Source organism: Sus scrofa, chromosome 16 (assembly GCF_054392235.1).
Source record: "Sus scrofa isolate SSC_HxYL_T2T_F1_AM1 chromosome 16, Sscrofa_HxYL_maternal_Yorkshire_Landrace_v2.0, whole genome shotgun sequence".
NCBI lineage: Eukaryota > Metazoa > Chordata > Mammalia > Artiodactyla > Suidae > Sus > Sus scrofa.
Window position 1 is genome coordinate 56,449,024 of NC_139398.1, and position 27,384 is coordinate 56,476,407.

General features: G+C 34.9%; 1 protein-coding gene across 30 annotated transcripts in view; it reads left to right on the plus strand.

Moving 5' to 3' along the window:
* ERBIN (erbb2 interacting protein) overlaps positions 1–20,155 on the plus strand; it is a 183,553-nt gene extending 163,398 nt beyond the window's left edge. For 5 of the 30 annotated variants that reach the window (XM_085002372.1, XM_021076791.2, XM_085002373.1 and 2 more), the window contains 8 exons: positions 64–247; positions 2,595–4,143; positions 8,578–8,721; positions 11,917–12,036; positions 14,920–15,129; positions 16,456–16,548; positions 17,042–17,116; positions 18,031–20,155. In XM_085002372.1, coding sequence (XP_084858498.1) covers positions 64–247; positions 2,595–4,143; positions 8,578–8,721; positions 11,917–12,036; positions 14,920–15,129; positions 16,456–16,548; positions 17,042–17,116; positions 18,031–18,138 — 2,483 coding nt within the window. In that variant the 3' untranslated portion in view covers positions 18,139–20,155. The remainder of the gene's footprint in view (positions 1–63; positions 248–2,594; positions 4,144–8,577; positions 8,722–11,916; positions 12,037–14,919; positions 15,130–16,455; positions 16,549–17,041; positions 17,117–18,030) is intronic. The other 25 variants (XM_085002374.1, XM_021076799.2, XM_085002375.1 and 22 more) reach the window with 10 other exon arrangements.
* The last annotated feature ends 7,229 nt before the right edge of the window (positions 20,156–27,384 follow it).

A 27,384-nucleotide genomic window follows, 5' to 3' on the forward strand; every position in this document is an offset into this window, starting at 1 on the left:
CCTTTCGTCATCACTGGAAATTCTTTGTGACTTTACCAATAGCTTGAGGTTTTTATGTTTCAGATGATACAAAGGATACAGATTCTTTATCAGATGAAGTTACGCACAATAGCAATCAGAATAACAGCAACTGTTCTTCTCCGTCTCGGATGTCTGATTCAGTTTCTCTTAATACTGATAGTAGTCAAGATACCTCACTCTGCTCTCCAGTGAAGCAAACTCATATTGGTATTAATTCTAAAATCAGGTTTGTAAACGTCTTAAGATAATTTATTTGTACAGTAAATAAAGATGGTAAGGCAAATATGTATTAGTAAAACATAAAAGATTTTACAAATATTATGTAAGTGGTTTAGACAGTATATGGTTTCTTCCCCACTTTACTGCTAGTTACTTAGTTTTTATACATTTCCATTTTAAATTAGTCTTTTTTTTTTTTTTTACACTTGATCTTAGCCAAAAGGCCGAGAAGCAATTTTTTTTTTTTTTTAAGGACCACACCTACGCAGCATATGGAGCTTCCCAGGCTAGGGGTTGAATGGGATCTGTAGTCTCTACACTACAGCCACAGCTCTCGGGATCTGAGCTGGATTCTTAACCCACTAAGCGAGGCCAGGGATCGAACCCGCATCCTCAGGGATATGAGTCAGAATCGTTTCCACTGAGCCATGATGGGAACTCCTTAAATTAGTCTTTTAAATAATGGAGAAAATATTCTAATTCTCTTCATTAAAAGGTAGAACAGTTTTACAATATTTCTAGGTATTACAACATAAATAGCTTGTTTGGAATAGTTCAAGTTAAAAGGGATCTTTTTTCAAGTTGGAAATGGAGAGTCCCTTTGTGGGGTACCATTATGTTAAAGGGCTCAATCAAATATTTCAGATTATTGCCTTATCTTTGGCTTAGACTTAAATTTCTAGTCAAACTCTGAAGCAAGACTTACTTCCTACAAACTTGAATTTGGGTAAATTTTAAGATAAATTTATTACTCATGTTAATAAGTCAGCTAGAGTGCTTGATAGAAAGGTTTGGTTTACTACTGAACCCATAGTTTATTTTATGGATATTCTTATTTAATTTTATGAGTTAAATCATTCTTCGGTTCTAGGCATATTTAAGTCAAATTTTTCTTGTATTGATTTGCATTGCTTTAAAAGGAAGATGAGTTTTATATTTCAAAATAAGTATAACTATTATGTAGTTGTAGTTATGATTAATCATTTATATCCTCTGAATTTGAAGCTAAGATCTAGTGTGGTAACATATTAATTGTATAACTTTATTAAGATAATGATTAATTTGTTGAATAGTAAAGTTTTATTGATACTGTTGGGCAGGAGTTTAGTATTTTCTAAATCATGTATTTTGTAATGAAATAAAAGCTAAGAATGGGGTACAACAAGATCTTTTTGTTGTTGTATTTCTAATAATATTTTCTGTTTTTTAATGGGAAGATCAGTGTTAAAAGAATATTTGTTGAGGAGGTTCCCATTGTGGCTCAGCAGGTTAAGAACCTGACTAGTATCCATGAAGATGAGGATTTGATACCTGGCCTGGCTCAGGGGATTAAGGATTCACCTTTGCCTCAAGTGGCTGTGTAGGTCACAGCACCTGTGGCTGTGGTGTAGGCTGACAACTGCAGCTTCAGTTTGATCCCTAGGCTGGGAACTTCCATATGCCACAGGTGTGGCCCTAAAAAGAAAAAAAAAAAAAAAGAATATTTGTTGAAACAACTTGAATACAAGAGGATACAAATGTTTTCATATCACCAAATATAAATAAAATGTCTTCTACAATTTTGTAGTGGCACATTTTTATAGATGTTTGCCAAATACAAGTTAGTCACTTAGAAAAGTGATTAGATTTAGTTTCTTCTTTGATCTGTCTTTATGTTTTGTAGATATTTGAGCATAGTTTAGTTCTTTGTATAATTTTCATATATTTGAATCTAACAATGCCTACTTAATATGATTAACTGATATATAATGTGAGGTTTCAGAATTATTTGTAAAAATATTCTGTGCTCTTTACTCAGCAATTCAACTTACTGGCTTTTTGTCCATGTATGTGCCCATCTTTCAAGCACTTTACTTTTTGGCACATTCATGAAAAGATGTAGCTGTAGAAGAGAATTATGTCATCACATAATAAGCACATTTTTCTTCTTTGTTTAGGTCTATTAAGCTATATTGTGGCAAAGTGATTGGTGATATTGATGAAAAATAATCTTATCTAAATTTTAATCAATATGTTTTACATACGTACATGCGACCTACATGACAGCTTCTGGCAATGTCAGATCCTTAACCCACTGAGGGAGGCCAGGGATCAAACGTGCATCCTCATGGATGCTAGTCAGATTCGTTTCCACTGAGCCATGACAGGAACTCCTAATATAAATCTATATTATTTGAATGATACAATAATATTTTTAAATTTCATGCTTGATAATAAATAAATGCCTTTTATCTATGACTCCCATCAGTGCTCTTTCTGCATACCTATGCATTAACTAATTAGTTACTAATATTCCCTAGTACTAAGAAGACTGGGCTTTATGATTTTTTGTAATAAAATTATCTTTGTTTTAGACAAGAAGATGAAAATTTTAACAGCCTTTTACAAAATGGAGATATTTTAAATCATTCAACAGAAGAAAAATTCAAGGTTCCCGATAAGAAAGATTTTAACTTACCTGAATATGATTTGAATATTGAAGAGCGATTAGTTCTTATTGAAAAAGGTATTGATTCAACAGCCACATGTGATGAATCTCACAAATTAGACCATATCAATATGAATCTTAATAAACTTGTAACTAATGATACATTTCAACCAGAGATAGTGGAAAGATCAAAGACACAGGATATAGTGCTTGGAGCAGGCTTTTTAAGCAGGAATGCTGAAGGAGAAGCTGAGCACTTGGAAAATGGAAATGAGTATCCTAATCTTGAATGCATAAATAAAGTAAATGGACATTCTGAGGAAACTCCACAGTCTCCTAGGAGGACTGAATCACATGACACTGATTCTTCTATTGATGTGGGTCTTTCCAAAAGCACTGAAGATCTCTCTCCTCAGAGAAGTGGGCCAGTTGGACCTGTTGTGAAGTCTCATAGCATAACTAATATGGAGACTGGAGGACTAAAAATCTATGACATTCATAGTGATAATGGACCCCAACAGCCAAGTGCAACAGTTAAGGTAACATCTACTATTGATGGAAAAAATATAGTCAGGAGCAAGTCAGCTACACTTTTGTATGATCAGCCATTGCAAGTATTTACTGGTTCTTCTTCATCTTCTGATTTGATATCAGGTACAAAAGCAATTTTCAAGTTTGATTCAAATCATAATCCTGAAGAGCTGAATATAATAAGGGGTCCCACAACAAGTGGCCCACAATCTACGCCTCAGATATATGGTCCTCCACAATATAATATCCAGTACAGTAGCGGTACTGCAGTCAAGGACACTTTGTGGCATTCCAAACAAAATCCCCAAATAGATCATGTCAGTTTTCCTCCACAGCGCCTTCCTAGATCAGAGAGTACAGAAAATCACAGTCATGCTAAACATTCTGCCAATATGAATTTCTCTAATCATAACAATGTTCGAGCTAGTACTGGGTACCATTTACATCAGAGACTTGGTCCAGGAAGGCATGGGGAAATGTGGGCTGTCTCACCAAATGACCGTCTCATTCCTGGCGCAACTCGAACTACAATTCAGCGACAGAGTAGTGTGTCTTCTGCAGCCTCTGTAAATCTTGGTGAGCCAGGCCCCATGAGGCGGGCCCAAGTTCCTGAAGGAGATTATTTATCATACAGAGAGTTACATTCAGTAGGAAGAACTCCTCCAATGATGTCAGGATCACAGAGACCTCTCTCTGCACGTACATACAGCATTGATGGTCAGAATGCATCAAGGCCTCAGAGTGCTCGACCCTCTGTTAGTGAAATACCAGAGAGAACTATGTCAGTTAGTGATTTCAATTATTCACGGACTAGTCCTTCCAAAAGACCAAATGCAAGGGTTGGTTCTGAGCATTCATTATTAGATCCTCCAGGAAAAAGTAAAGTTCCTCATGATTGGCGAGAACAAGTACTACGACACATCGAGGCGAAAAAGTTAGAAAAGGTAATTAAGCATGAATTTTTCGTTCTCTATGAATTTACTAATTTTCCTTTAAAATATTTGGCAGTGTTTGTTTTTTTGAATAAAATGAAGCATCATACTCAATTATTTAATATATTCTTATATTCTAAAAGTTTTTCCTTGGCAGTGATAGCAGAAGTCCAAGTTTAGATTTACCCAGACTCAAAACAGCTGAGATGCTAATATAAACTTCTTTTGCTTCTCTTACTCCTTAGTGTTTTCTAAGGGGGTTACATTTATTTTATATATTTATGCCGCACATACTACAAATAAGATATGTATATCCATGTTTACCTCTGTTTAGTATTTTCTGATTTTCTGCTCTCATCTATTAATAATTGATTATGTAAATATGTGTATAAAATAGCAATTTACTGTATAGTTAACAGAATAACAAGAAATGTATTGTAAATGTATCTCACCTGAAATTTTTTTCCCAGTTCATGTTATATGACTAACACTGTCACTGACCCAGATGGCTTCTGGCATGGCAATTACTCTTGACTTTCCTGAATTGCATTTTTGACCTGTTTGAACTCAGGTGCTTGTGGCTCTAGTATAGTTTGGAAATTGTTGGTAAAATAAGCTCATGTTCAGTTTATACTTTGATCTGTAGATAGTCCTTTTTTGAAAGATAAAAATTCTTTAATCTGGAAATCTGATATACTAGTGCCAGTTATGTGGCCCAAGTGTATTCATTCTTTAAGATTTATCTTCCATCAGTGGATTTTATCTAAGAGTTATCTTAACTTTGTTTATCAAATATAAGATACTTTTTAAAGCAAATTAACATAAACAACTTCAATTAGTTGTTATTTTTTAATATGCTTTGTCACGTTTTTCCGAAATCAATTCCTAAAATGTGATTAATACCTTGTATCAGTTCACATTGAGCCTCTGTCTAATTGTTAGCTCTTTTCAGTTCTGTTTTCTCATCTATCTATTTTCTTTTGGCTGTAATTCTGTACATACTATGGAGGCTCTTTGAATTTGTGTGCTTTGCTAAAGAATTTAGGAAATTCTTATGCAAAAGAAAGCTGTTTTACAAAATAAACTTCTGGTGATAATGTGGAACTGGATCTGTGGGGAAAGAAGCTATAAAGTCGATGAGTTATGAGGCTGTCTAATGTTCCAGAAAATAAATGGAATGAAGACTCTGTCCATGGAATTGAGACAAAGGAACAAACTCAAGAGACAGTTCTGAAATAGATACTATGAGAGTTTGCTTCTTCAATCATTAATTGAGGGGAGTTCCCATCATGGCTCAGTGTTAACAAATCTGACTAGGAACCATGAGGTTGCAGGTTCGATCCCTGGATCCCTGGCCTCGCTCAATGGGTTAAGGATCCGGTGTTGCCGTGAGCTGTGGTGTAGATTGCAGATGCGGCTCGGATCTGGCATTGCTGTGGCTCTGGCGTAGGCCAGCAACTACACTTCCGATTAGACCCCTAGCCTGGGAACCTCCATATGCCATGGGTGCGGACCTAGAAAAAAAAAGACAAAAAAAAAAATCATTAATTGAGGAAAAGAGATTAAGCTTGAGATTGGTTCCTTGCATAACTCTTTGTTAGAAACCATTAACTGGATATTGAGGAGGATTAGCAGATCTGGAGGAAGAGATGAGTTTGCTTATCATGACATTATTAGTTGACATCTTAGATGGCTGTTCCCCCTACTCTTTCTTCTCTGACAGAGAAAAAATTCTGCCTGGACTTGAGGAAATAGGAAGCAGGTAGCAGTCATCTCATTGTTCCCTGTTCCTCTCTGCTTTCTGTGTTTAGAAACTTGCCATATATTGCTTAGAGAATGCATGACACTAGTTTTCCACTTGGGCCCTTTGGTAACGTAGAGGTGAGAATTAATTCAGTAAAGCTAGGAAAAGCCTTTTGAGGACACAGAGCAACATGAGGTAGACTCCAAACTTGAAAGCATTGGTTGAAAATCATGGAGGGGATGGAAGATCTCTTTATTTGCTCCTCTGCATCTCCTCCCTCCCCTAAACACAATTTTCATGGCATCATGGACATTTGAAAAATTTCCCCAGGGGATTTCACAATGCCTGCCCTACCTTTACAGGAAAAGTTGCTACTTTGCCCAGCTGGGAGTTTAGTAGTAATACTGAAAGAGATGTTACTGAAGCTTACTTGGTTTTTCAACCCTATAGTAGTAACCTGTTCTTCCCAATCCCACAACAAACTGTACCTGGGACACAACATATAAAATAGACCTCACCTCAGAAATATTAAGACTTAGTTAATTAAACTAATCAACTAAGATTGAAAGGAATAAAAATTTTATTTCAAAATGAAATAATTGCTAATATCAGCATTTGCCAATATTCCTTATTATATTAAAAACTGATAAGAAGCATTCAACCAGAGTATGTTTAACACAACATGATGATTTCCATGTTCACTTGCTGTTAAACAGCTATTTAGCATGTAATGAACAACAGTACCCAGGACATATGTCTGGCACTTATTTGAGCTTTGTACAATGTGTTGATGTTTTGAGACAGGGTGCAGTTTTTGCAGATATCTGTGTGCAAGCTTGGATTCAAAATCGGACCTGTTCCGAACTTAAGCCTTCTTGCTCAGTGAAATATTTACGAAAACCTTGCACATGTTCAAAGGTGACAGAAAAGGCTTTGTTCCAAGATCAACACATCATTAAAAAGCTTATTATTAATATCAGGTCATTGAAGTTAACCTGTTAAAATTGTATATATCACATGAGTGTGTGATGTTTAAATGTTTCTGTGTGGGTGTAATTATGTATATAATTTATTTTTACTTTCTAATAAGATGTTTAGAAAACCTCTGAAATTGCCTCTGCCAAATCCCTATCCTTTGTGAAATGGTTTGGGAAAGTACTGGCCTACCTTATTAAATTTAGTTTTTTCTTTAGTCATTACTTTAGACTCCACAAAATAACTATATTTTCATTCTGGAATGTCATATTAATGTTTCCTATTAAACATCAACTTTATAATCTGGAGAAAGTGTTTATTTCCTAAGAGTAATGTAGAAATGCTTGTTATGGCATTTCTGTATTTCTTAATAATAAGCCATGTCCAAAATAAGATTTCTCTCTGTTTGATCATCAGACCCTAAATGTTAAAAGAACATGACTAAAAGCATGCATGTGAAAGAATCTCAGTTAACTCTGAGAATAAACAAGCAGGAACAGTGAGAATCAAGCAGTCCATTTATTGAAGTACATTTTCAGGCAGCTCCAGGATTGGTAATTGTAAAGCCTCAGTCTGTGGAATGATTCCATCTGTGTTTCTTCAAGTTTTAGCGGCAAAGCCATTACTAACTTCTAAAATGTAATAATATTTAATATCTATATGAATGGGAAAAAAATTTTACATAAGCATTTTCTAGTTTTATTGGGGTTTTTTTTCCTGGTAATTGTAGAGCAGTAGGAACCTTTTATATACATAAATATATACATTTATGTTATTATTTATATATATTCTAAAACATAGACTTTTCTCTAATGTAAGACATTTTTCTAAATGCAGCAGAAAATTTTTATTAGAAATTGCAGCGGCCAAAAGCCAGGTGTTTTTTTTTTTGCAGATATATTTTGTGCTATGTTATGTATGTTTATTTAAAAGACAATTTCTATAAAATGAAATAAACTCTAGAAACCCATTTTGACCAAGAAGTAACTGGTTGTTGGTAAAATTTGTCTTTATAAAGAAATTAGGGAGTTCCTGTCATGGCGCAGCAGAAATGAATCAGACTAGGAACCATGAGGTTGTGGGTTTGATCCCTGGCCTTGCTCAGTGGGTTAAGGACCTGGCGTTGCTGTGGGCTGTGGTGTAGGTTGCAGATGCGGCTCGGATCTGGCGTTGCTGTGGGCTGTGGTGTAGGTTGCAGATGCGGCTCGGATCTGGCATTGCTGTGGCTGTGGTGTAGGCCGGCAGCTTCAGCTCCAATTCAGCCCCTAGCCTGGGAACCTCCATATGCCATGGGTGCAGCCCTAAAAAAGAAAGAAAAAAAAAAAGAAATAAATTAATTTGTGTTCTGTGTATAACTATATGCATGCAGATATATCTGGGTATGACATCAATTCCTGTTTTCTGACGAACTTCTGATAAGATATGTTAGGGGTAGAATAGAAATAATAGCATTTTTACAAAGACAGCTGTATGTTTGCACTTTTTTATTTGGTGTTTGAACATGTGAATGGTTGGGTTTACATGTAATTTATGTGTGTATATGTACGTTGTCACGTAAATATATGGTAAATAGTGCCAATTTCTTTCAGTGGCACTGAAAATTTAGTGTTGCATGACATTTTTGCGTGGTATTGGGGTTACTTGTATATATGTCCATGTATATAACATGTCTTGTGAATTCTGCATGCTACACTAATCTCTGTTAAATCTGTCCCCTCTTTATTCAGAGCATGCTGTCAAGGTCCTTTAATTCCAATTTTACTGCTGTAAGCAACTTTCACTATGGCAGCACTAGGGAGCTGCATGGCAGCCAAGGCAGTCTTGCCTTGAGTATTGCAGACGGAAGAGGTTCTGGTGGGCACATTTTTCGAGTGAGTACCTGTAGTAGATCAGTACTTTTAGTACATAGAAGAGAGGAAAAAAAAAAACCCACATTTTAATGTTTTAACAGTTCTAGAAAATGAATTTTTACAGTGGGTTACCTCCCGGTTCTTCCACGGCTTAGTTCTAAGACTTTCTGCAAAACTAATTTAGGCTTTATCTCTTAAGTTTCTGTGGCCATAACCAAGGATGTAGTCAGTCAGCTCTTATTTATGTAAAAAGAGATGGGCAATAGGAATCCGAAAGAATTTTTTAGATTATTTTACTTTGTATAGTTTTCTCTTAATGAAATTAGCTTGCCCTCCCTAACTCAAGGTTTTAAAGTATGCCATGCATAACACACAGAGGGGTTGTGGGAAAGAATAATTTTCATTTTATTGATGGAAGATTGACAGTTAAGTACCTGGAACTAAGTTTAATCATGATTTGTTGAAAGGTATTAAATATGAGGCTGGAGAAGTTGCACCAAGTACCAACAAGAAGGCAAAACCCAAATCCTTCATTACCCACAACTCAGCATAATCCTTAGTAGGGAAGATGAAAGGTTTATTCTTTTAATGAAAGTTAAAGTTAAGGGTAGGGGATAAGAATGACAGAAAAGGAGAAAGAACTAATCTGCGTGGCTGTTTTACAGTTTTTCTTTCCATAACCACTTGAGGTTGATAACATGGCCTCTAAATAAATATTTCCTCTGCCCCCTCCTTCCATTCCTGAAAAGACCTTTCTTCTCTTTTTTATAACTTTTACCATCTCCTTCATAGTTTTATTTCCATACGGACTCTGCTTGCTTCTGGGTCCTTTCCTTTTTCCTGAGGGTCCGTTTTCCCAGCACCCGTAACCCCTACTACTTTTTAATATACCCCTGGCTTTACTCTGTTGTATTCTAGGGTAGGAGCAGTCTCCTGGATCCACTTTGCCCTGACAGGGCCTCACCTGTCCAGCCCTGCCATCTGTCACTGGCCACCACCAGGTTTCTGTGTTGTATAATGGTGGTAGCGATTGTTTTATAACTTAGCAGTTTGAAACAGGAAGAGAGGAGGAGGGTGGCTATTAACTCCTGCATTTTTGGCACTCATTCCAGCTGAAGCCACAGGGTAAAGACCGAGGGTTTTATTAACTCAGAGATAATCTTCATAGTCATCTGGAACAATTGCTCTTTACTAATTCTTGAACACTAATGTTTTTTGTTTCTTATTCTTAAATTCAGATCCTTTGAACCTGTTGCGTTTCAGTTTTTCATCCATAATGCACTTGTTCATTTAAAGACATAGTTGTACTTTTAGGGCTTGAGTTCAAATTTCAAGCTGTGAGCTAAGCTGATTATTATGCTTTCTGAAAGCACATCTCAAAAACAAAAGGAAAATAAGGTATTCATTGTATAAATAGACAAAATAAGATCAAACTACATCTAAAAAAGCTAAGCCATGGTTTGCACTAGCAACAAACTGCATGTGATAGGTTTGTTACAGACATAGTTCCTAAGACTAAATTATAAATCCTTAGATTTATAGGCATCCTGTGGCATATCATAATGAAGTAGATTTCAGATTATTTTTCAACATGATGATGTAGTTTGCGTATCTATGTTGCCAGCCATATACACTTTTTTGAAAGTAACAATGATGCTATTTATCACAGTTGCTTTAGTTTTCTAAAATATAGCTAAGCGTGTTTTGAACTGAATTAAGGCGAAAAATAGGTATCTTGCTTCCCAGCGTATTTATAAAAAATATTCAGAGATAATGCAACATTGAGTCTGTTTTTTCTCTAAAAGTATCAGTGAGATAAATGATAATGTAAGGATATTATTTGATGTATAAAAATATGAACTCAAGTTAATTAAATTTAAAAGCATTTCACAGACCAGTGCTTTTGAAAATATTGAGCTGTTATTAGTATGATAGAATTAAGCTAAAGCAAGTTTTATAAGACGATGTTTATTGCTGTTACTCACCATTAATAATAAAATCCTGGTGGTTCCCGTTGTGGCACAGTGGAAACGAATCTGACTAGGAACCAACCATGAGGTTGCACATTCGATCCCTGACCTTGCTCAGTGGTTTAAGGATCTGGCATTTCTGTGAGCTGTGATGTAGGTTGCAGCTGCAGCCTCGATCTAGCATGGCTGTGGCTGTGGTATAGACCAGCAGCTATAGCTCCAATTCAACTCCTAGCCTGGGAACCTCCATATGCCATGACTGTGGCCCTAAAACAAGAAAAATCCTGAATGATACTGTGCTGTTAAAAGAACAGCACTTCTTCCCTTGTGGTGTGGTGGTTAAGGTTCTGGTGTTGCTTGAGTAGCTTGAGTCGCTCCTGTGGTGCACATTCCATTCCTGGCCCAGGAACTTCCACATGCTACAGGCATGGCCCTCCCAAAAAAAACAAAAACAGGAGTTTCTGTCATGGCACAGTGGAAACGAATCTGACTAGGAACCATGAGGTTGTGAATTTGATCCCTGGCCTTGCTCAGTGGGTTAAGGGTCCGGCATTGCTGTGAGCTGTGGTGTAGATTGCAGACACGGCTTGGATCTGGTGTTGTTGTGACTGTGGTGTAGGCTGGCAGCTACAGCTCCAATTAGACCCCTAGCCTGGGAACCTCCATATGCCGCAGGTACGGCCCTGAAAAGACTTAAAAAAAAGGCAGTTAACTTTTTTTTACAAAAACAACTTTTTGTAGTGCTCAACAAGAGTGCATATATTTGGGACTCCTAACTTGGATTAATAACTAAATTTATTATTTAAAGTATTAAAAGATAGGTATTACTGTAAATAAAACTAAAAACATTATAAAGGAATAGCTTAAGAGTATATACTCATACATACTTTTCACACATTATAAAAACATTTTGTCATGTAACTTTGGAAGACTTGTTAAAGGTACTAATATTTTTTTCCAATTTTTTGAAATATAATTGACATTGAACATTATATTAGTTGAAGGTATACATCATAATAGTTTGATTGGTGTATATGTTACAAAGTGATTACAATAAGTTTAGTTAACATCCATCATAAAGTTATTAAAATTGATAGCAATTATGATGGTAAAGTTTGATTTGGGTCTTTATCTTTCCATTATCTAGCAATATTTTTTATAATCTCCTTTCAAGTGTCATCATCATTTTGGTTTCACATCTTAAAGATCATTACTTGTTTATTTTTTATTTCCCCCTCATTTGAAGCATCCCCAGACATCCTGTCCAGGAGATCCTTGTCAAGATGATATATTCATTTCAGGACAGCAGAACTACTCGTCAGCTACACTTAGTCACAAAGATGTTCTTCCAGACAGCTTGATGAAAGTAGGTGCTCAGGAAATAAAGTAGTATCTGTGGACTTACTGTGTTTTACAGCTTATGACATAGAAATATATATGCTTTAACATTGAAAATACTTTTTTGAGGACCTTCCCTCTTGATTATAAAAGTGTTTTTAAAAAATAATTAAGAAATATGAAAATTTCATTATGTTATCTTAGCTTATTCCATGATTTTTTCCACACTGAAAAATCATTGTTATTTTTGGATTGCTATAATATCACACATTTATATTGTCATTTGAATCAAAGGCTTATTAGGACTTCCCATTGTGGCTTAATGGTAATGAACCCAACTAGTATCCATGAGGACACCAGTTTGATCCCTGACCTCGCTCAGTGGGTTAAGGATCTGATGTTGCCATGAGCCGTGACATAGGTCGCAAACTGGGCTTGGATTCTGCATTTTTGTGGCTGAGGTGTAGGCTGGTAGCTGTAGCTCCAATTCGAGCCCTAGCCTGGGAACTTCCATATGCTGCAGATATGGCCCTAAAAAGACAAGAAAAGGGAGGAGTTGCTTTTCAGTATTTCTGATAGTAAAATTATTTGGAGAGTTAAATATGAACTTGTCTTGGCGCTCCCGTTGTGGCTCAGCAGAAACAAACCCGACCTAGTATCCATGAAGATGCTGGTTCAATCCCATGGTCCGTTCAGTGGGTTAAGGATCCAGTGTGGCTGTGAGCTACATTGTAGGTCACAGACACGGCATTGGATCTGGTGTTGCTGTGGCTGTGGTGTAGGTTGGCAGCTGCAGCTCTGATTCAACCCCTAGCATGGGAACTTCCATATGCTGCACCTGCGGCCCTAAATAAATAAATAAGAACTTGTCTTAAATTCTTCATTGGGAGATGAAGGCATTTTTAACATGCTTTAAATGTAATTAGAAATCACCTTCAAAGACTTTTGTGTACAATAGATGACAGTCGTATTCGTAATACTTTTGTAACTAAATCATTACTCACTTAGAAAGTTTACTTTTTTGTCACCAATGCTGAATAGATAATTCTTTTCTTTAGTAGTCTCCTCAGCGTTTTTAACTAAGCCCATATCCCTAGTAAACTGAATGTAATTGTGAAAATTATGTAAACATTTACGTTGTTCTTGAGAGTAGGAACTCTGCCATATAAATATGTACATATCTGCTTCTTTTACCCTTTTTTATTTCTATTTTTCTTTTATTTGAGCGCTGCGCTCCCATTTTTCTTTTTAGTATGCATTTTGTTGTTTGTATTCCTGTGTTCCTTTTGTTTTTTATTCTCCTGATTTATCTGCACGTCATGGTTGAATATATTCCACAGGAATGTTTAACACTAATGTAGGGTGTTAGGTATGATCGAGTTCTAGGTGTCACGGAGTCTTAAGCATGGGTCAGAAGTAGTTATTGCCTGAAGTATTCTCCCCAGGAAAAAGATATTGCATCTGCACATAGGAATAAATTGTATTAACGTGGAGAAAAGCAAGTGCTACACATAGAAATGCACATAGGTAATAAAATAATCACACAACTATTTAAGTACTTCATGGCAGATTGTTTCAACTCTACAGTGATCAAGTAGGAAACAACGATAATTTTTTTTAAAGAGATAATATAGCACTTCTTCGTCTTCTCCAACTGATACAAGGTTTGTGGGAGTTCCCTGGTGGTTCAGCAGGCTAAAGATCCACGATTATCACTGCTGTGACATGGGTTCAGTCCTTGGCCTGGTAACTTCTGCATGCCATGTGTGTGGCAAAAAAGGAAAAAAGTGAGAATGAGTAAAGTTCTCAATTATAATACAGTGAAAGAGAGAACTTTTTTAAGTAAAAATCTTCCCCAAAATCAAGCTTCTTTGTATCCTTCAGAGAGGTGGATGTAAGAACCTGAGAAGATAAATAGTTCTGAAAAACTTTTGCCGTAATATGTTCCCAAACTTTTCTTCTTTGGATAGTTTTAAGGAAATGGGACACAAATAATTTCTCTCACAGTTTTTCTGTTATTTCCTTGTGGGTTAATAAAACAGTCAGGCCTTGTTTGATTAGCTAAATGTGTTTATTACCTCTTCTTTACAAAAATCTCTTTATATGCAAATATTTGTAATAACAAATGTAACTTCATTTTTCAGATAGGTTTTTCACACTAACAGAATAAGCTATTACGCATTTCAACAAGGATGATTTTTAAGTCTAAGAAACAAGGGGCTTTATAACAAATACCATTTTTTAACAAAAACCAAATAATCTGGTGGTTTTTGTTTAGCTTGTAAAAAGTAAAATAAAATGTCAGGACTTAATTTTTGTGATTAACATCCTATAGAATTACTATTTAGAGAGAGTTAAAAAGTTCAACTGATCCATACACACATATACACACGTGAGGAATAAATCAGTTTTCTACTGTATAGCTGGATTGGCTTTTTAAATGTTGGAAAGGAAGGAATAGAGGTGGAAGAACATACTTAGATTATGAAAAAATTCTACCACAAAACTAGTTACTTTTTCCTTCTGAAGGAAAACATCAGCAAATGCATCTTTTGAGTGTATGTGAGAGATTTAGTATGGGGAAGATGTGCTTTTAATGGGCTTAAATATTAAAATTTGGCATACTGTTTACCATTTTAATATTTGGTTATGGTTACAGAAAAGCAAATAATTTTAAATGTAGATATGATTTACTTTCATCTGAAACTTTTAAAGAGTGAATCTATCAGCAATCACTCAAGCAAGTTTTTTAAAGTGTAAAATTGTAAAAAAAAATAGTATATATGACATGAGACTGTATGATTTAGAATGTTAAACTCTATTGCTTTTATAATGCTCCAAGAGGAAAATCCAAATATTTGTAATAAGACATTATTATTGGTCATTTTAAGACACTTCATGTTTTTCTTAGATGCCTTTGAGTAATGGACAGATGGGCCAGCCTCTCAGGCCTCAGGCAAATTATAGTCAAATACATCACCCCATTCCTCAGGCATCTGTGGCAAGGCATCCCTCTAGAGAACAACTAATTGATTACTTGATGCTGAAAGTGGCCCACCAGCCTCCATACACACAGCCCCATTGTTCTCCTAGACAAGGCCATGAACTGGCAAGGCAAGAGGTAAGAATAATCAAGAATATTTGGAATATGAGATTAAGTTTTTAATGTATTTTTAGTTATTGAATTATAGCAGTCTACATAGAACTTTAACATAGTTTATCATTTTGTTTAATAGTTTGGTTTCATGTTAAGTTTACAAGGTCTTAAGCTTGGTGGTTTAACTTGACTGCAGATCCCCCTTGTTCTGACAAATTGAGATAGAATGTAGTGTTGGGAGCATGATTTTTTTTCTCCCAAGGTGGTTGTTTTTCCAAAACTGGTTGATGATACTCCAGTAATCAAACCTTCTTCAGGCATATTAATAACTAGATTATTAAACTTGAATAGTGTAGTATAGTTTGCTAGTTGTTATTTGACACTTGGCTTTTGACACTGGACTATAGTCTCCAAACTGTTTTGAGAATTTAATCTTACAAAGTACTTAAAAAGTCAATAGTCATATATTCATATATTTTGATTGTTTGTTAATAAAATAATTAGGGAGTGCCTGTCGTGGTGCAGTGGTTAACGAATCCAACTAGGAACCATGAGGTTGCGGGTTCGGTCCCTGCCCTTGCTCAATGGGTTAACGATCCGGCGTTGCCGTGAGCTGTGGTGTAGGTTGCAGACGCGGCTCGGATCCTGCATTGCTGTGGCTCTGGCGTAGGCCGGTGGCTACAGCTCCGATTAGACCCCTAGCCTGGGAACCTCCGTATGCCGCGGGAGCGGCCCAAGAAATAGCAACAACAACAACAAAAAAAGACAAAAGACAAAAAAATAAATAAATAAATAAAAATTAAAAAAAATAAAATAATTAGGAACTTAGTAGAGAACAAATGCTTCATTTTGGTTCTCTGGGGAAAGGAGGGAGTGTTTTATAGCAAAAGTTTAAATCTTGCATCTTTTCCTATAGCTTAGTTGTAAAAAGAATGTCAATTGATCATCAATCCCAACTCCTTCGAAACATATAAACAGATTCAGGAAATGAGTTAATATCCAACAACCACCCAGGGATCTTTTAGATATCTTATGAAACACCAAATAGTCAGAAATACTATATAATTTAGATGTTTCACAGAATGTAAGGTTAACCTTAATTGGTTGCCTGTCCTCATGAGATAGCAATAAATTAATTTAGGAGCTATGCTTTATAATCCCAGCTTTGCCTTTAATTAACTAACTCATTAACATAATATTTCATGTTGTGGTTTCATCTGCCCAGCCATTTAGTTTAGGTGACTTCTTATATATTTATGTTTTCGTGAATTTATTTTACCAGTATTTAAATATGAATTATGATTGTATTGCAGCTTTTTCTGACATTTATTTATTCGTATTTTACTTCAGATTCGAGTGAGAGTTGAAAAGGACCCAGAACTTGGATTTAGCATATCAGGAGGTGTCGGTGGGAGAGGAAACCCATTCAGACCTGATGACGATGTGAGTTTTGTTTATGCATCCTTGAAATACCCATTAATTTTTATTTAGAAAATTGATACCTTTTGTACATAAGTAAAAGGGTACAAATTATAAATATTTGTAATTTATAATCTGGACAAACATCACCTTTTTATTTCCCTCTATACTGTTCAGCTTTTTGTTTTGAAGTATAATCACTTCAAATTTTTTGAGGAATACAAATTTTACCAAAAATTTTAAATGTTCATCATATTGTGAAGTAATTTTTAATTGTTACTACTCTCCTTCAGATCTATATGTCATTTTTTAATCACTTCAACAAAAATCACTATAGTAAAGTAAGAATTACCAGAAGCACCAATAATGTAATGTCACAATATTATTCAGAGACGACAGGGAGAAAACTTGTACCACAATGCAAATATTTGCATGCTATAAAGAAAAAGATTGCTTCTTAGTTGTGCTTTTACTATATACACTATTTTCCATTAAATATCTTTTTTTGTTATTAAAGGGTATATTTGTAACAAGGGTACAGCCTGAAGGACCAGCATCAAAATTATTGCAACCAGGTGATAAAATTATTCAGGTAACTAAGATACATCTTTTTTTTTTTAATATTTTCTTAATTGTTTTATAACATCTGCCTTCCTCAACAAGGAATTATTAATTGTCGGATTTGAAAGTATGCATTTTATGAAGTTATCTTTAAGTATTTTTAGATGAAAACTGGCATTTCTTATAGGCTACTGTCTAATGCTTTCATAGTTTAAAATATTTCCACCTTATACCTTAGAATACGTCTTAGCATTTTGTGAAATAAATCTTAGCATTTTGTGTAACTTTATGAATGTTAACTTCTCCTAAAATAATATGGTGAAAGAATCTCCTTATGTGTTACGAGAATTAAAGTATTTAATTCATGAAAAGCACTTAGAACTGTGTGTCTAGTATATAGTAAGACATTATTAAATGTTTAGCCTAAGTTATATAAGAGGTGTAGTGTTTTTGATCTGGTAGCTCCTGGGCAATGGGAAGACTAGGTCTTGACCTCTACCACCCCTGCAACTTGGTAATCTCAGTGCCCATCATGTCTGACATTGTGCCTTAAACAAGTGCTTCCTAATGTCAGGCTGATTTATGGGAATCATCTGAAAATATGGGCAAGGTATTGGTTCCTGAGACCCACCTGTAGGGATTTAATTTCTGTAATTATGGGGTAGAGCCCAGGAATCTAGATGTTTTAAATTGCCAGTGTAGGAGTTCCCTGGTAGTCTGGTGATTAAGGACTTGGCATTGTCACTGTTGTGGCCTGGATTACTGCCATGACTTGGTTTTGATCTCTGGCCTGCCATGGAAGTGGCCTAAATAAATAAATAAATAAAGTGCCAAGATGAGTCTTATTTTCTGCCAGGTTTGCAGACTATCTGGCAGAAATTTAAGTGCACAAATGTAAATAAATTACTGTGACTTTTTTTTAACCATTTTTCTTTTTTCTTCTAGGCTAATGGCTACAGTTTTATCAATATTGAACATGGGCAAGCAGTGTCCTTGCTAAAAACTTTCCAGAACACAGTAGAACTCATTGTTCTAAGAGAGGTTTCCTCATAAGAACCATGGACTAAAAAAAACGGCTCTCAAGAGACAGCAAGATTTATTGGAAGATTCTTGTGGGGGGAATTAATATTTTGGCTATTTTTATATATAAAGAACTCAAAAAATTATGTTCAAATTTGTACATTAATGAAATAATGGAACTTGTGGTTAGAGGGAAAGAACCACTGTACAGTATATAGGGGAGACTCTTGAATTCATACCATATAAAACTTGTTGTTAGGTTTTTAAACATAGCAATCAAGGCTACAAAAACAAATGTATGTTGTTTTTGTATAGATGGTAGGTTTATTTTTGGATTTCATACACATGATTGAACTCTGCAAGGCTCTAGTTAGCCTTGATTGTAGCCCAGAGACAGATGGCAGAGCTATCTATCTCATAGCTTTTATGCCCTCATTTTTATTCAGCTGGTATTAATGTTTTTCTGCTGAAATTACCTTTTTTTTTTTTTTTTTTTAATGTGGGCAAGAGATTTGAAGTGTTGGCTTTTGCTATGTGCATATTGAATTGAAGAGTGAGTAGGTGAAGGTGGTGCTGGTGGGTTCACTTTCCAAGGCCAGATTAAAACAGTTATTTCCTATAAAAATCTGGAAGCAAAAAATGGGAGGGGAACACTCTTAATGTGTTTTTATTAATAGAATAATGCAATAAAAATATAATGTCTTTTTAAAGAAAAAAAGACAATAATTGCATTTTAAGAGCTCTGCAAGATCTGTTCTTGTCATAGCCATTGACTATATACATTTGTTACTAGTGATTCAATTTTTAATTTTTTAGTCACAGGAAATTTTTAACTCTTCTGTAGATGCATGTCCACACATTTTTTTTTTTCATTTTTTTGTCCATGCATTTTCTGTGATGTGGAAATCCCTTCTTTTTTTTTTTTTTTTTTGCAAATGGTGGTACTTGCAATCTGTTTTATAATTAGTACTCCATTTTAATCTTAATTTATAATTTTTATTTTAAGCAACAAATGAAATTAAGATGGCCAGTTTTAAGATTGTGTTGCTGTAACAAAAAATGTAAGAAGATTTAGGAAAGCCTCTTGATTTCGTTTGGCCTCACATTGCCTTGGTAAAGTAAAAGGAAATAGTAAGAATGGAGCTAGGAAACCAAAGCAAGTTTGTGAAACTGGCACAGTGATAGAGAATTGCTGTGGAAAGTTGTAGAGCAAAGGGGTGGGTCCTTGAGGCCTACCAGTGTGTAAAGGTGTTCAAATAAAGGGCTGTTCCTACAGGTAACATTAAATGTGAACTCAACACTTCAGAGTCTTTAAAGGGTTTCTAAGTGCATCAGTGTAATAGTGTTTTACCACCAGCTGCCTTTGTTCCTCGTTAGTGTAACAAATATTTGATAGAGGTTTAATAATTTTGTCTGTTCAGACCATTAATTTTGTTTTTGTTCTGTCTGTGTAATCAAATAAAATTTGAGTAACATGCAATGGTAAGCATTAATGCATGGTTATTTGGACCAGAAAAAAGTGCCATAGAAGACCAATAACTGTTTTTAGTCGAGGCTAGTTTGGAGCCTTTCATTGGAGCAATATTCAGTTACTGCGATTCATTTTTAATTACTAAGAAATATAATTTTGGAATTTTTAATCTGTTACGCTTTGTTCTTCAACCTTGTTTTAATTAAGACTTTTATAGGACTAGCAAAAACAGCAATCTGTATTATTTTTGCAAAAGTGAGTTGGACTCGTTTGTCTCTTGCTAGTCAGAGTAAATAGGCAGTACTTTTAAAAAGATGTGAACTCCAATACTGCACTTCTTTCAAGATGTTATCAATTGGTTATTGTACTGTATAGTTTTAATAATATTGATTGAAACCCTTTAACAACTCTTTGTAAATTTTAACTCATTTTAGTTGATTTTCAGTACTTATTTACATAGGAATTGATTTTTATGGATATAGTAGAAGAAATGTGCTGTATTTTGATAAAATTCATTTATTGTATGTGTGCTGTAATCTCTTTAAAAAAAAAGAATGACAAACAGCTTCTTTAAGACAAGCCTCGTGTTCCCTTTATTCATTCTTTAATTCTGGCATTCTGAAATTATTTCCATTTTTTATTGTTCTCAGTCAGTTTTTCACATTTACATTTCTGTTTTTAATACATGAGATAGGTATAATTTGACATTTTCAACTTCTTTATCTTGAATCACATACACAGACTATAATTTTGGAAAAGGAAATAAGCCACAAAGAACAATTGATTCATCAGTGATCTGAACTTAAGTTAGTTGCCTGTATATTATATTGAAATATTATAAGTGCAACAACTGTGATATGCACTAGTACTTTATTCTAATTTAAAATTTTTTAATGTTCTCTTAACTCATAATGTCAAGTAAGAAAGCTTGTTACCAAGATGAGTAGCATGACACATAACAAAAAACTAATAGCAAGATAGTTTTACGCTTAAATAGCCCAAGTTTTCTTCTAAAATACTGGATAAAGTTAAATAACAAGAACTCTTCATTAGAATTTTTATTTTAGAAATGATAAAATTTCAACATTTGAAAGAGTAATAATTTAAGTATTTTGAGAAAATAGAGAAGACATTTTTATATATTATTGAGTAATTTGTAGTTAAGGCCCATACCCATAATTGACATACTTATTTTTAGTAAGTATTATATAGCAAACCATCAAAACCAAAGTTGTCATATTTTTAGTGTTTAGAGGATTATATGTCTAGGACAAAATTACTTACACAAACTAAAGATTTATGCTGATTCATTAAGGAATCATTGGTTTCTCTGAGTCCATGACATTATAAAATCCACTACATATTTATTTTGTAAATATTTTTATGACTTCTTAGGACTTCAAGATGTGCATATAGTTGAAAAATTCTTTAAATACAAACATTGCCTTGAACAGAGCTAAACTTTTAAGTATTTGCTGTGCTTAAAATCCCATTAGCAGTTATATAATATTTTATTAGCATTTATACAACATCCCAAATTGTGATTATGAAATTCAGGGTGAGAAGAATTGTCATAAAAAGAAATACATACAGTTATCTTCTTTGACTATTTAAACACTTAAGTTTATGATATGAAGAAAGTGTAGGTTTACCTTGAATTACTGTTTTTTACTTCTGAAGGAAGGCATTGGGATGGAAATGTTTTTTGGTTAGTTGGAGATTGGTGATCAGTCAAATATCTTTTGACAGAGTATTTTTTTTTTAATTTGTTGGGGCTCTTGGTTTAATGTATAATAAGTAGATCTTTTATGAAAGATATTGAAATCAAAATTAATTTTATTTCATTGAAAGTATTCATGAATACACATAATTGGTGATATGCAAGGGAACAAGATACTTGTAGATCCTATAAGCAGCCAGCTCAAACATTTAGCTATTCCCCTTGTTTCTAATGAGAGGATTCAGAAAAAAATGACCATCTTGTATCTCAAGCTGCAGTTTCTTTACCTTTAAGCCCAGAGGATGGCAAGCACAGTCATTTATAGTTTGGGAAAACTTGTAAGAGAATGCTATTTTCTTTTTAGAATTTTGCATTCTTTTTGTGAAGCAGTTTGCAAAATTAAAATATATGGTCTCCAAAAACATACATTCCTAAAATCCAAGCACCTGAGAATGTTTATTTAGGGAAAATACCTCAGTAGAATCTCGGTTTTTATTTTAGAGAACAAGGTACTCCTGAACCTTTCTGTAGGGTTCCTAAGAAAGGCTGAAAAATGACCCTACTGTTTTAATTTCCTTTTTGAGTATATCAGCTAGCGACAATTATGATCTCTCGCGGGATTTCATCTGGCCAATCCAGCTTCTCATTCATCCCTCGATCTAATTTCAGGATGACATATGAGAAGCTCATGTATCACTGGTAAGTAAAGAAATACAAGCTATAAAGTTATGTTCTCCTTCCACCTCCCACACCATGATTTAATAGACCTATTTTTATTTTGTATGAAAAAATGCTTTTGATATTTTTCCTGAGCTGACCCTCCTTAGATCTAATCAAAGCCATTTTGTTACCCCGCAGTAGAGCTTTAGAAGATTCTTGTCAGAAAACTTAAACTAAAAATGAAGAAGCCAAATAAAAATTAAATTGAAGAAAAATTAGTATGTGAAGCATGAGTTTTTAGGACAGATGACTCCCCATCTTCATGAAGGGGAAACCCTAATACTCTGAGAACTAATGCCATCCCAGAATGGCGATTAAAACAGCTTTCACATTTGGTTTACCCTTCAAAGGTGCATTTGTTTTCCTGAGAGCCATGTGCAAGCTTAACTCTCAAAATTGGTTTAAGGTTGCACACCGGTACATGCATCAAGCTCTCACTCTCATCCAAATCCCTAGAACTGATGAAAGTTGACTTTTTAACACTATAATAGGTAAAAGTATTTAATTTCCAGAGTTTTAGAAAATAAAGGAGTGCACTAGATAAATTTGGAGGAATTGTCAGGAGATCTAGGGCAGATAGGGCCAGAAGATTCTATCACAAAAAGTGAATTTGTCTTAGGGATGCTTCAAAAATAGAGACAGGATAGTGGGTCAAGAACTAGCAATGGTTGGGAACCACATCATAAGAAACTGGTTGGGACAACCACCTTTTTAATTCTGAGCAGTATGCAGGAGATATCTGGCTCAAGGCAGGAGTAGTGAGTGTGGATGCTTAGATTAGAAAGAAAAACCAGTTGAGTCATTTCAAGGTGGTTATGGCTTACCAAGATTCATGCCCTTCTCTTCACCCGTCAGGAGTGCAGGTAGTTTGCAGGAAGCAAGCAACTTTCTCAGACAAGCTCATGCTAAGATGACAACAGTAGTTATTCAACAATTGAAAAGCAACTCCATGAAGAGAGCCACCAAAGAAATCAATATTTAAAAGCAGTATCTTCTGGGAATTCTCTTGCATCACAGCAAGTTAAGGATCTGGTGTTGGCTCTGTGGCAGCTTGGATTGCTACTGTGGTCTGGGTTCAATCCCTGGCCAGAGACTTTCCACATGCCGGAAATGTGGCCTATTAATGTAAAGTAGAATTTGTCACAAATGCAACAGCTCTGCTAGAAAGAAGGAAGTTTATATTTAAAGAGCAAATCGGCTCTCTTTAGATTTGGATTCCATAGAATATAATGCAAAAGAATTAAGAACTAGTGTGAAGTGAGACATAAAAACTCTTCATGTTCCAATATGGGACCAATATGAGTTCTAAGGAAGAATGGAGGATATAGATACAGAATGAGAAAAAACAAACAAACAAACAAACAAAAAACCTCAAGAAAATGTCCCACAGCTGAAGCACATTAGGTTCTTCGACCAAATGGATCCATTCAAAACCAAACACTTCTAAATATATCTTAATAAAATTTCAGATCAAGCCTAAATGACCCCCTACAAAATTTAAAAATGTGAAGGAAATTACTTGCCAAGTAAACAATCAGATTGACTTCATAATTTTCCTCAGCATCATTGGATGCAAGGATACAGAAAAGCACTACATCCGAAACTTTAAAGTTATTTAAGCCAGAAGGCGAAATAGTTTCATGAATTCAAAGTTTCAAAATGTACCTCCCATTTAGTCTCTCCAAAAGATGTACAAGGGGATATATTGGAACAAAATGAAAAATTAATCTCAAGAGATTTAGGATCCAAGAAATAAGTGTAATTAATATTGATAGTAAATTATGTGGATATAAAATATCAGAAGAATCTTATGTGGAATTTGTGAGACAAATAATGGTTATCCAAAGAATAGGTATTTAGTATTATGCATGTCTTTTATTTATAAAAATAAATGCAACAGGCTCTAACTTTTATTTGTGACACAGTGATGTATACACGTATCATTTGACTCCACTGCATTTGACTTATCCATTTTTATAGTGATGAACCCTTATGATGCCTCTACTTCTCCCTGCTGCCATAAGCACCACAGTGGTGAGTATCTTTATGTATATTATTTTTTGAACCTCTGTGAAAATTCCTCTAGAATACATACCTAGGTGTATAAGTGCTAGCTCATAGATACTATTAAACAAAATTCTGCTTAAAGTACTTTCCAGAATGTCTGCACCAGCTAAACATGAATCTCATTTGTCTGCATGTTTGTAAACCATATAAGTGACTTTAACTTTTGCATATTTGATGAAAATAATGTATTTTGACATTGGTTTAAAGTTCATTCCTTTAATTACTGTGGGGTTGACAAAGCACATATACCTATTAGCCATTAAAGTTAACCATTCTGTAATTGTTCCATTTCCTTTGCCTATTTCTCTATTGTTTTCAAGACTGATTGTAGTAGTTCTATGTCTGTTCTGGATATTACTCTCCTTTCATTTTAGATATTTACAAATGTCTTCTCCCAGTCTAGTCTGTTTAATTTTGTTTATGGTGTCTTTAAAAGAAAAAGTTTAATGTAGATGAAGATAAGCCTATATCATTTATACTTTATTCTTCTTAAGTCTTCCCTGTTGCTGAGTCAAAAATCTACTTTCCCACATTTTCTTTGATTAGCTATATCTATTTATTATTAATATTTAGATTATAATCCATTTGGAATCCACTGTGATATATGGTCCAATGTTAGGATCAACCTCCCTGTTTTTTTCTGCATCATTTACTATAGAAGCCTACTTCTTTCTATTGATGCAATGCAACTTTTATTACATACCAAATACCTATGCCTACACAGACTCTGTGAGCTCTCTATAGTGTTCTTTTGGTCTCTTTTTCTGTTTTACACCTATACCTTTTTTCCCCCAGCAAATTTAAAGCTTTATATAGAATATCATCTAGGAGTTCCAGTCCTGACTTAGCGGTAACAAACCCAACTAGTATCCATGGGGTTGTTGGTTCTATCACTGGCCTCGCTCAGTGGGTTAAGGATCCAGCGTTGCTGTGAGCTGTGGTGTAGGTTGTACACGCGGTTTGGATCTGGCATTGCTGTGGTTGTGGCATAGGCTGGTAGCTACAGTTCCAATTTTACCCCTAGCCTGGGAACTTCCTTCCATATGCTGTGGGTGCAGCCCTGAAAAGTCAAACAAACAAACAAAAAGGAATATCATCTAGATTCTTCCATTACCATTGTTATATATTGTGTCTCTTTTATAAAGAAACTTTTATATATATATAGCAGTGATTGTCAAACCTTACCACATCAGTCACCTGGAGGTCTTCTTGGGCCTTACCCAAAAGGCTTTTGATTTAAGTAGGTCTGGGTTTGTGCCCAAGAATTTCCATTTCTAGCAAGTTCCTAGATAATGCTGATGCTTATAGTCTGGGGATAACACTTAGAGAATCATTATCTTACAGGATGTCTTCCCTTTTTTGCTCCTGTTTTTCAAAATTGGTTCAAGTATACATGTTTTTATTTTTCCATGTACATTTCAGAGTAATTTTGTTGGTACTGGTTTTTCTGGCCACAGTGGATTTATCCTCCCTCCTAAAAATGACCAAAAACAGATAAAATATATGAAATCATGATTTTACAAAATACTGGACATCAGACAGTGAAGGACAGTGATTCCTGAGGGACAGTGGGGGAAAAAGTGGTTAACTCTATGACTGTCCACAGCTTACTGCCTTGAGAGTATTTCTAAGATATGGAGTGTGGAAGGGGAGCCCAGGCATGTCTGGAAGATTCCTGAAATTGAGGAGACAGAGCTAAGAGTCCAGGACACCAAGGGAGCTGTAGTTTGCAGGGCACAATAGTGGAGGGGAGAGAGCTGCACAGAAAGAGAACTCAAGAGACCTGTGTCCCCTTTGGTGAATTCAGCTGAGTGCTGATCAACACGTGTGTGAGGAAAGTTCTCAGGGCAAGATAAAGAACTGCCTGAAAAATTGGAGGTAACAATGTTCTCTGCTCACAAAAAAAAAAAAAAAAAAAAAAGAGTAAAAATGCCCATTTCCATCACAAATGTGTGACGAAAACCCTTAATGATGCACAGGCATCACACAGAATAGTCTTGCCTTAGTAACAGGGGAGAATTAGTCTTAGACCAAAGATTGCTCCAGTACCACTGGAACTGATTATTTTCCATAGTGGTAGATATGGATTCCCTTTATCTTTTGTGAATCTACTGTAGATTTTTGATTTGTGGTTACCATGTGGCTTAACATAAGACATCCTATAAATATGTCTACCTTAAACTGATAACAACTTAACTGGAAAATTCACAAATGTACAGACATTAAACAACATACTCTTGAACAACTAACAAGTCAATAAGTGAATCATCAAACACCTTTTTGAAATTATGGAGGCATTCTCACTAAACACAGAAAAGAAAGAAACTCATCATTACCACCACTACTAAACACTATAGGAGGATCCTAGCTAATGTGACATGATATCAAGTATTAGATAAGTAAACAATTGCAGTATAGATATTTGAAAAATAGAGAACAAGCTTATTTTTCCATGCAGCATCATAACATATGTAGAAAAAATTATTTGTATATTTAACAAAACTTTTAGAGATTAAGGGACTTAGCTGAGATCAACCTGGTGGGCCATTATCTCCTTGATAATAATTGATTATAACTCTTTCTCCAATTGGACTGCTTAAATTCTCCTTCTCAAGAATTTGGAACTGGAATAGTGATTCTAGACAGTAGCAGGTACTGGGCTTGTGTAAACTTAGAAAGTAAAATTTCTATTGTAGCAAAACCATTTTCTACTGAATGCTTTGAGAAGCTGAAAAAGCAGAAGAATGAAATAGATCCAGAAGGTAACATTATACAGATATCAAGATATTTCTAGTTATTAACTGATAAAACCCAGTTAATATTCTTGGAGTTTCCTCTAGATCCACACTAAAAATCTCATTTTTTTCCAAATATTATCTGTTTAGTACAACTCAGTAGTGCCTAGGACTGTCCAAACAGAGGCTCAGAAGACATGGTACATTTAGGGAACAGTGGAGTGAAGTTATTGTGTTGGAAAACACCAGGAAATTTAAATGTGATCATTTACTGGAAAACAACGTCTTTGATAACAAGATCCTGCCTCTCGTACCTTTAGCCTTTGTTGGATCTTTAGCTAATGAGAGAGGAGGCTGGCATCTCTATTTTTACCATTAAGCGGGGTCAGAAAATACTTCTATGCCAAGATTGAATATAACTCCTGGAGGCACTTGAGGTTAGGCTTTAGCATCTCTCTAAGTATCTGTAACTCCAAGATAGAATTAGTGTGGTAGGCAGAATTCTCCTGATTATTATCGTAGTCTCCATGCTTCCCGACCCCTGGTGTCCACATCTTTGTGTAATC